This window comes from Pinus tabuliformis, chromosome 8 (genome assembly GCF_031772625.1).
Source record: "Pinus tabuliformis cultivar Carrire ecotype Pingquan chromosome 8, CPIR1, whole genome shotgun sequence".
Lineage (NCBI taxonomy): Eukaryota > Viridiplantae > Streptophyta > Pinopsida > Pinales > Pinaceae > Pinus > Pinus tabuliformis.
Genome location: NC_142294.1, coordinates 1,520,973,318 through 1,520,984,847, shown reverse-complemented (window position 1 = coordinate 1,520,984,847; position 11,530 = coordinate 1,520,973,318). Strand labels below are relative to the sequence as shown.

Sequence of the window (11,530 nt, the reverse complement as noted above, 5' to 3'; positions counted from 1 at the left end):
TGTCATGGAAGGTTTATTTTTATGTTTCCATAATTTAACAAATTTGAAAATGGTTGATATGCTTAAAAAAAAAGAGATATAAATTGAAGTTATAAAACCATATCCTGACCAATTTTAATTGATGAAGTTTGGGGAGGAAAAAACATATGGGAAAAAATAACAACCATGAAGAAAATAGCCAGACACTGACCAATTTTAATTCATAAAGTGTATACAAACTTCTGATAACTGAGGGAAAATAATATTGAAAAAGCAAAGCAACCACAATGGGAATGCATCTAAATACGTCATCTACTTTACTTCAATTTAAAGTGAAAATCTACTCGTAGCACATTGCGTTATCGTGTTCTCCTGCAACTGGACAATTGCACAAATTGGTCATCGCTGATCTCGTGCAACTGGACAATTTGGTCTTTGCACACTGCTTTGTCTCTGATCTTTGAGTTGAGTATCACTGCATAATCCCCCGTTTCCTGCTGCCCCAAAGTGTTTAAACAAACCGTTTGACGCGCCTTATTGTGTAACTGCTAGACGTACATTATGGCGTGAGGGGTGTGACGACATCCAATCATCTCGGCTCCAGAGAGCCAGATGAAGGATCAGCAGCTGTAGAAGTTGCTGCCCTGCTCGATGTTCTGTCAGGGTCAACAAATACACCATCCACGTCTACGAAAGCAGGCGTTGTGGGCGATGGAAGATTATCTCGCTCACTTGTCAGCATCGACACGACCTCGGACATTGAAGGCCGCAAAAATGAAGCTGCTTGCGTGCACAGCAGACCGATTTTAATCACTCTAAACCCTTCATCCCACGATTAAGTGCCCTCCAATGTGGATTCAATAATTTCTAAAGTTCTTTCCGCTTGATAGAGTCTCCATGTCTGGTTGCCCAATACAACAAACACAACATAAGACTTTAGTTAGCAAGGCATCACAACGCTATATTTGGAGATTTTAGAAAATTTGCACTTGAAAATATGATGAAATCCATATGAGACGTACTGATTCGATAAGAAACTCCGTGCCTTGAACCGAACCCTGATTCTTTCTTCGGCTCACAATCTCAAGTAGAAGAACTCCAAAACTGAATACATCTGCTTTCTCTGTCAGCTGCCCGCGTAAGGCGTACTCAGGCGCCATGTAGCCTCTGCATAATGTCATTTACAATGAACTCTCCATATCTTAAAACATGTTAAAAACATACGAGCTTTTAAGGTATAAAAATTGTAGTATATTCTTACAAAAGATTGAACTGGACAGATAATTCTTACAAAGTTCCGGCAACTCTAGTGCTAACGTGGCTCTGATCTTCTGCAAAGAGTTTGGCCAAGCCGAAATCTGTTATTTTGGCTCTTTGTTTATTATCCAGTAAAATATTGGTCGCTTTAACATCTCTGTGGATGATCCGATTTTCAGACTCCTCGTGAAGATAGGCCAGCCCACGCGCAGTTCCAACTATGATTTGATATCGCTCTCTCCATTTAAGTGAATGTCTTTTTGTTGTATCTGTAATCAATGCATATCGGGAAGTAAAAACATTAAGAAGCCACACACACAAACTAGAACAAATCAAAGATCCATGTGGCCATTAAGCAGTTAAAGAGCTAGAAGAAACCGAATATAATTCTGTCGAGACTACTGTTCTCGAGGTATTCGTAAACCAGGAGCCTTTCTGAGCTTTCAACACAACAACCAATCAATTTCACTAGATTTCTGTGTTGAACACGGCTGATGACATTTGCTTCATTCAAGAATTCAGCGTCTCCTTGCCTTGATCCTTTTTTCAGCCGTTTAACTGCAACCTCTTGGCCGTTGGGTAGAACGCCCTGTGCATCAATCCGGGTTAAATTCTTTATATTCTCCATTATGACATGGAGCTGTTGCTGGCTATAAACTCTATCCCAAATGAAATTAGAGCAATTATTTAACGCTTACATTAAATCAGCTTTTAATTAATTACTTGAGCTGTTGTTCCTGGATATAAATCACTAATTCAATTGAAAGCAATGAGACGGACCCAAAACCTCCCTCGCCAAGTTTGTTCTCTGCGCTAAAATTGGAAGTAGCGTCTCTCAGAATATGGTACTGAAAAATGAGTTCCGGATTCAGCTCGGAAAGCGATAAGCTGATTTCTTTTTCCTCACCTGCAAAAACAATTACATGACGTCTATTTATGTTGAGGTTAATCAATAGGTAAGCAGTTCATAAAGATAACTTCTCATACGAGGCACAATTTCGGGATGTCTGGTTAAGGTAAGACGGGTTTTTCTTTTTGAAAAAATAAATTTCGGGACCTCTGGTTATGGGAATCCGTTCCAACCTTTCCGTCCAATCCACATGGAAAGGCCTATGGATGCAATTAATCCAGCCGTAGCGCCTACTACGCCTAGAGCTATGGGAAGCACCTTAGATCTTTTCCCTCCTACAAATTTGCACATAAAGCTTCTTAAATTAGGTATGTTTATTGCACCGAATGAATTAATCTCTTTAAAACCAGTATGTCCTAATCGTTGTAAGCTGTGGTGAAAGAAGTAGTGCAACAAAATAAAATATTTTAGTAAATAGGCAAATCTTTTATTTCGTTTTTGATCATAACATACCGGATTTCGGAGGATCGTCGCTTGGCGTCGGCGAAATTATGAAAGTATTGAAAAAGTTGTAAATCTCGTAACGCAGAGCACAGTGACGACTTCTGTAGCATGCTCCATTAGCTCCAGTTGCGCATGCCGTGCCATTGATATTATTCAATCTACCGGGACCGGATATCTTTGAACGACCTACAGATAAGCAGGAGCGGCAGTTTGTTGGGGACAGATCTCTCCAACACTGGGCTAAGCTGTACATTTCCCTGGAATCCGAAAAAATGGTGTCGACTTTAACTGTAGCGAAAAGTTGAGGACTCTGCAGAGCTTTTTCGATGGTATTTGAGAGGACTTGGTCAGTAATATTTCCAAACTGCGCTGGAGCATAGCTTTTCTGGGGATTGCAAACGACATCAGTAGACTCGCTCTCATTATAGTCGTTGTAAAAGTTACCATCGCCGTAACGTAAGAAGCAGTCGTTTAGCCAAACGAATCCAGAGGTGCTGTTTTGACATGCCTTAACAACCAATGCTGCCGCCTCCGATTCGCACAGTTTGCAGTCCGAGGAATTTATATCCCCCCGCATTGGGCTAGCCCATAAACAACATTATTGCTGCTTTGCCCCTCAACACACTCGTGTTGAATCCGCTCGTTGAAACGTTATCCACCAATGATTTAAAAACCTGGTTTACATTATGTTGGTAATCGCTACCGTAACTATATTGCTTAGGCGAGCAACCAAACCAATAAGAATAATTAAAATCCTGAGCTTCTAAGAGCTGCAGACGCGTCAATACACTGACGATAAGAAACACGCAGCTGATTAATGTTTTCGCCTTCATCGCCATTGCAGGGCAGGACACGAGCTGAACGCCCTTCTCCATCTCTTTTTAATTTGATGAGGGAAGGTGCTCCTGTAGTATTTTAAAGATGAGTTAGAGAAAAGTGGCTGACGTATGTCGCTAAAGTTTGAAGTTCCAATGCTCTCACTTATGGATGCCGAGTCAATCAAGTTGTTTCACATTTCGTGCAGACTCTTTCTTCAATTAAAAATAAATTTAACTTCACATTAATTTAATGAAATTTCTTAGGTTATATTAAACTTTCCTTATGCCGTTCATTCATTTAACAGGGTCGTCCCTATTGGATTTGTAAGGCAGGGAACACGCGAAAACTATGTTTGCGTTTGACTTGTTATGCCGGCTGTTCAGATTCGTTGGAGAACCAACGGTTTGCTTTAAACCGTTCATCGCACTCGATCCGGAAACCGCCATCACTAATTCTACAACCGCTGCCTGCCGTCTGCGACTTATGTCACTTCTTTAAGCGGATACGCTGAGGCTCCGGGTACTATTCTCTTACACTAATAATCGTGTTAATAATGATTTTTATAAGCATACTTATTGGAACTAGCTTTACCAGAATTTATCTTAAATATTAATTTAAACATGGATTTAGCACGAGCCTAAAAAAGATTGAATTTCTTAGAGTGTAATTTTTTTTTAATGAATCTATATTGTTTAAATATTTTGTATATTTTTAAATTTGATTTTTTTTTTTTAATTTTAATTTTTTTTAATTGGATGGATATCACAAAATTTCAATTTTGATGACAAACTAACATGATTACACATCATATTGAGTTGTAGAATGAGCCTCTCAGTGGAATTATTCTTCAAGTTAGTTACAAATATTCTCCAAATAAGTTATACTCTTTTAATTAATTTATCAAAAATTAATTAATTAAAGAAAATGTCATATCGACATATACCATATTCACATGTAGTATTGATAAATCATGGTATTATAACAAAAACTATTTACAAATTAAAAATTCCAAAAATAAATCGATATAGATAAAATATTGTTTACATATATATTAAATTTTTTGATATATAATTTTTTATTATATAAATCAAAATTTGACTAAATTTGTTTTTTTTTATACTAAAAAATTAATAAGTTAATATCATTGTTACACTATCTTTATCAAATGATATCTTAAATACTCTTTCAAATAAATTAAAGATTCATGTGATGGAATTACTATATAAAACTTTATTACTTTAATGTATTAATTTTTAATTTCAACATTAATAAATTCCTAAAATATTAATTTCAAATTGTGTAAAAATCTGCCAAAATTAAAATCTAATTACTTTATCTTAATAATTACATTAACATATTTAACAAATACTAAAATTTTAATATCCAAAAAAACCATTTAGAAAATGAAAAATAAACTACCTATATAAAAATTTAAAACCTTTGTAAAATTAAACTTCACATATCTCTGTAAATTTGAACCATATTGTGGTTGGATTGAAACAAATGTTTAATTGTACTATTAATGAAAATATAATTAAAAATAATGATGTGATTAGTTGATGGCAATAACGAACTATAACATTAACTTATTAGACTTATGTTTACTCACATACAAACAAATATGCATGTTATTCATATTGATTATTATTAATATTTTTTATTTAAATAATATTTAAAATAAAATTTACTTGTAATTTAATCTTTATTTTATTTTATTTTATATATATATATAAAATAAATATAATAAAAATATTTGTAATAAAATAAGTTTTTGTAATAATTAAACAAACATATTTTCATATTAATTTAATGATATTATTAATATCAAAAATAAAATTTAAAATTAAATATTTTGATTTTGTATATATTTTGATTTTGTATATATATATTGAATAAATATAATAAAAATATTTGTAATAAAATAGGTTTTTGTAATAATTAAATAAACCTATTTTTTTATTAATTTAATGATATTATTAATATATAAAAAAAATTAATTTAAATCTTTTGATTTTGTAAATTTGTTTCCACATTCTTATTTTCTTGAAATTGAAGCTTTCTAATAGTTTTTAAGTTCTTCAAACCATTATCAACAAAATGTAGATGTTTCATTCTCCTCCCGTGGTATTAGAACTCATGAGTTACATGTGATAAAGATATTGAAAGGCTTAGAGATTAGAGCCCATGGGTTACATGTGATGTAGACTTTAAAAGACTTGGAGATTAAAACCCATGCATGACATGTGATGAAGACTTTAAAAGGCTTTGAGACTCTCCATTGTGATGTGCTTGAGTAGAGTAGAGGCTTACTTGGAGAAGCCAAGAAGCCAAAATTTTGGATGACTTCTCTACTTTAAAGTCATCCATGGTTGCATTTAAGCTACATGATAAAAATAAATCTTTCCCTGGTTGGGGGTTTTCAAGGTAAATCATGGTATGGATGCTTTATATGTCATATTTTTGTTGTGTATGTGATTTTAATGATTATTTCTCTCATGCTCTTTTTCATTCCTGAAAGTGGTACCATAGCTAAGGGGACATGGCCTATAGAAGGAGGTGATGGTTGCATAGGTGAAGATTTTTTGGAGAGGAACTAGAGTTTTAACAAGGTGAGACTTAACCACAAAATCGAGATCTAGTGAGAAGAGAACTTGGTATGAGTGAGAAGAGCACATGGTTTTTGGGAAGGTAGAGGAGGAAGACACAAATTGACACACACAAAAACAGTATGAGATTATTCTCTTCTATTAAACTCGCACAAACTTGAATTGATTACAGTGAACCCAAAGTGGGGTTTTTATACCTTTAAAGTCGTGACTCAGCTGGTGATGACTTCAACATGAAAACACCCACTAAATTTAACCTTTCCAAATATAGAATGAACTTGAACTTCTAATATTGGAATCAACTTAACTCAAGCACTCACTTCATGCATCCCATGCACATTAGGGTAATTACAATTTTCAACAATGGTGTGAGAAAGTGTACATGCAAACACTCACTAAATTTAACCTTTCCAAATATAGAATGAACTTGAACTTCTAATATTGGATTCGACTTGATTCAACCACTCACTTCATGCATCCCATGCACACTAGGGTAATTACAATTTACAACAATGACGCGAGAAAGTCTGCATATGTGTGAGAATGCCATATAGAAATACCTAAATTATAAACTACATATGTATGGGCATATGATTGTAACTCTTGGTTAGGGATGCATAGCAATACTACTAAAGCCTTAGATTAGTCCTAAGTGAAATGGGAGGAGAGCATGGGGTTTTCCTCAATCAAGCTTAAAGGGAAGAATGTTACGGTGGGGTAAATTTGACTATGTGAAAGAGTTAATGTTATTAGGTCAATAATAGTGGTTTTCAGTACATGGTTTTCATGACTTGCGGTATTAGAGCCCATGAGTTACATGTGATGAAGTGTTTAAATGTCTTGGATATTCCCCATTGTAATGTGGCTAAGTTGAGTTGGTTCGCTTGGCCTTGCTAGGATGTTTGTTGACTTGGTTGCTTTTAAGTGAAGACATGGTTGCACTTAAGCCATATGATAATAATATATTTCTTATTAGGTTGGCTTTTTTCCCAGATAAGGTTTTCTAGAGTAAATCATGGTGTGCATGGTTTATATGTAGTTTTTTTGTTGTTGTGTATTTTATTGTTATGATTATTGATCATGCATTATTTTTATTCCTAATAACAGCTATGCATAATACCAATGATGTTGTTTGTATTAAAAAAAAAAAATGCTTCATGATAACTATCATTTTCTATATTGAGAATATATTTTATGAGAGGAAGTTGGAACAAAAGAGAAATTATTTTATAAGTCTAAACTTACCTTTCTAACCATTAAAATAAATTATGAATTAAGATAAAAAATATTATTTATTTCTTTTATTATTATTTACATTTTGTATTAAAATCTAGGTTGATCAATGTTGTCAGATACCTCTTTGGTGCAATGTTAATAACCACCTACTATGCTCCCATCTCTATTATTTAACTTTGATTAAATTTATATTCAATAGTTGTCACATGCATCAGTATTCAATCATCTCATAAACAAAGATAACACATGTAATTATACTCATATGCTTAGAGATTCGACAACATAAAAAGTAAGAAGCCAACATACAGAACATCCCCTGAAATAATTTCACTTGAAAAATCGAGCATCGCCACCCAACCTAGAACTCACTTCCTCCAGTTCACCCCCACGCTGAGAGTTCTTGCCATGGATCAACTGCTTCTTGTTGATCTCCTCAATGGATATTTAATACCCTCTTTCCTGATATCATTTCCTTTAGCAGCATCCCACTTTTATGAATCTTTTTATCCATTTGCCTAGGCTTATCCTAGAAAATATCGCCTTTCTCTCCTGCGAGGCTTCTCCCATAAAAGCTTGCCTTTCTCTCCCACAAGGCTTTTATGTTTTTCTTGCTCGCCTTTCTCTCCAGCAAGGCTTTTCACATAAAAGCTTGTCTTTTTGTCCTACAAGGCTTTTATGTTTTTCCTAAAATTAGCATCTTTCTCCACCTAAGAAGCTTAATGGATATTTATCTCCCATTCCATTAAGCTTATCTAGAATTTGATCTAGAAGTATTATCATGAAATAATTATCCATTCCCATTCACCAATGGGGCTTCATTTGGCAAGAATATCATCTCTTGGTGTCTCGTTTTGCAAGTGATTAATTTATCTTTATTTATTTAATAATAAAGTATTTACTTTCATTGTTACTCCTCAGACCTAGATTTTTTGTTACAACTTAGTCTTAGCTTAGGTTCGGCATGATAGCAACATAATTTTATATACAATGAAGGGGTGTTACATACTCCCCCCCTTAAATTTACACTATCCTCAATGTATTTCCTCATTCACAGGTAGCTATTTCTGAATTTACAGGTTCCCATGGCCTTGCCACATGAGTTAGATCTTCCGATACATAGGTTACAAAGGATTTCTACCATCAAATCTTATTCCATTGCTACCTGTAACATTTGTTTCAAGTAATTTTGTGAGAGACTTCAGATGCAAAAACTCAATTTTGTTTACCATCGTTAATGTCATAACTTGATATAGCAATATTACTATTTGAGTAGCTATGGGTTATTGTTGCCCACCATTTAACTATGATTCCTCATTTTAATTTTCATTGTATTTAAATAATAGGAAGAAATGCATGTTCTTCCAATGCATTTGTGTTCTTTCCAAACACTTGCTTCCTACAGTTTCCCTGCATTAGTCACAACAAGTCAAACTATCACATTTGACCAATCAACATGTATAAAATATCACATCAGGTTAGCTCAAAACATAACCATCAAAATCATAAACCATATGTAACCATCATAACTCCAATCATAGATCACATGCAATCGTTATAGATTAGAATTGTAAATCACATGTATACTAGAACTGAAACAAAATATCTATACTTATCCTTTAATCAATCCTTAGTTCCCACTTTTTTCTTACCTCTTTATGCACTTTAGATTAGTTTCCACACCAGGTAATCACCCATGCCTTCTCCTCAACCATGAGTACATGACACACAAAGTGTGCATCACACATGTACAACTATACACGTCATCCAACATTGCGCAATACCTGCATCCACACCAATACCATATGTACCATATGAACACAGTATTACTTGTACAACGTGTACACAATACTCAATTCCCATAGACTCATATGCATGACATATACATGATCCACATGTTTTCAACAATGCTAGTGCTATTATCTTAACATCAGGTCAATGTCAAAATTTCCTTTATTTATTCACTCTACCTTTAGGAAAGTCAAACCATGCTCGTTTTATTGATTGGAGAACAAGGAATTCATGTACCTGTTAAGCTTATGCAACCAGAGCGAATTGAATTTTTTTATGTCAAATTATTCAAGTGATTTTATTTAGCTAATCCTTTTCATGTATCTTGTGGTCATAGGAAATTTCAGCAAAATGATAACATAGATGTAGTTATGAATAATACAAATTTACAATCCCAATAACTTAGAGTATCAGGATTGAATCTATCTCTTAGACAAGGTTTTTATAACAACAGAATATGATTGTGACTTAATCATAAAGCAGACTATTGACTATGATAGTTAGTCCAGTATGGAATTCAATCTTATGTTTGCAGTCTAATAACAATCTTAACTTTGTCTTTAGCCAAGAAAATAATTGTTTGGTACTCAAAAGTACTCCACACATAAATTAGTTATGTCATATGATTTCCTATTTTCTCTTTTTAGCACTACTTCCAACACCCTTTTTCCCATGAATAATTCAGTGTATATCCAAAACCAATTGAACAATCAGTATGCAAGTACATACACCTCCCATACATGAGTCATAAATTAAGGTTACAATGTTCTCAATCCCACACCCACTGAGTATTGAGGCACTATGCATACGAGGGTGTGAAGCTAAGTCATTAGCATGTTGATACCCCACTTTAACACTAGATCATGACTTGGTATAATATAATTAATCAATTATTAAATTCCTTAAAATAATTTTTTTATGCAATAATTGTTATGTTGTCATATTCAAAACTAGACAACACTATCAATGCAATCTGATAGGTAGACTTCTCCCATATTGCTTGATAGGAAATAGTGGTACAAAATATGCATTTCAGATTGTACGATTGTCAATTTATTTAAATAGATTGCTAGATAGAATTTTATTGAACCAATTATCCTTGTACACAACAATCTCAATTACTAGTACCACTTAGCCATCAATATGGTGAAGTCATCCTATTAATTTAGCAATGAGTTTTTGCATGGTTTGTTATCCCCTCCCTTATCTCACTTGATGCATGTATTATTTTACTACTGACATAAGATCCTCTTGCATATCTCAGTGACAATTATCACGATATTGCTTTATGTAAAAAGAAACCTGTAAATTTCAAACTATGCATATCCTATTAAGTATGCATGTTGCTATAGAATATTTGAATAATGACCTAGTAAGGTTTAATTCCCTTCAAAAAATCTATATTTGGAGCATTTTCCCAATAAAGGTGAATTAAACGGTTCAATTAGTGGCACAACCATATCCAAAAATGAATGACATAATTACATGTAGATGCAGCAATCAACACAACAATATTAAATCAAAAGACAATTTTAGATAATAAAAATACATAGTCTCATACCATGTACAAGGACCTTTCTTTCATGAGCTTAATGATATTTCATGGAAATTTCATGGACATAAAACCTTAAGAATTTGTTCTAGTTAACCATCAATTTTAGATACTTTTGATAGAATGTGATGAACTTATTTCCTATGAATTATATAGATTCCATCTATATACTTTTATTTTTAATTTTTCCTCATGTTGGCCATGATCTATGGAAAAAACGCTTGTCTATTTTATATTTTTTGTCTTCCATTTACCTCATAAGAGTTCACCATTTATTCCCTTCATCTTTCATCCTTTCTTAAGATCTCTAGGAGTATAAACTTTATTCCATTAAGTTATGTCCTTGACTGGACTATCTTTACCAACATTAGTTTGTATTTTATTAAGTTATGTCCTTGTATAGAAATCATACAAGACATACTTTAATTTTAATATGACTAGAATAATATGATGACCATATCACTAAAATTCATCAAAATTTTAATACAATAACCATACTTTAAAAATCACTTATTCACCACCATTATTTATTCATAACTTTCATTACATAATATATCAATTATTCTTCCTAAAGTTGGTTATACACTTTACTCCTCTTATATCAAGGCATTTATTATTTGAGCCTTCTCTTACCTCTATTTCAATGATATATATTCTTCTTACGTATGTACCACATGTTATCTAATTGGATATTTCATTAACACTCTGGGTATAACATCCCGCTTAAGTGCATGTAATTTCTAACACTCAATAAGTAACACAATAAAATAGTAACCAATTTATGGTTGACTGTTTCTACTTATTGGAATAATCAATGTGTTAATTCCTGTAATTTCTTTTCATTACTCTCTATTCCACTACAACACTACAGGGTTCTATGTCATATAACACATTATAGATTTATTTTTTTCCATATAACCTTTTAGGGTTCCCTCTCCC

General features: G+C 33.2%; 1 protein-coding gene across 1 annotated transcript; it reads right to left on the bottom strand.

Annotated features, from left to right (window-relative positions):
• Positions 1-814: 814 nt before the first annotated feature.
• On the bottom strand, positions 815-3,167 carry LOC149241681 (cold-responsive protein kinase 1-like). The gene is made up of 7 exons (XM_089370622.1): positions 2,600-3,167; positions 2,320-2,421; positions 1,960-2,143; positions 1,615-1,895; positions 1,271-1,505; positions 1,002-1,146; positions 815-880 (listed from the first exon to the last, which is right to left on the bottom strand). Exons 1-7 carry the CDS (start codon positions 3,165-3,167, stop codon positions 815-817), a joined length of 1,581 nt encoding a protein of 526 aa, XP_089226748.1.
• Between the last annotated feature and the right edge of the window lie 8,363 nt (positions 3,168-11,530).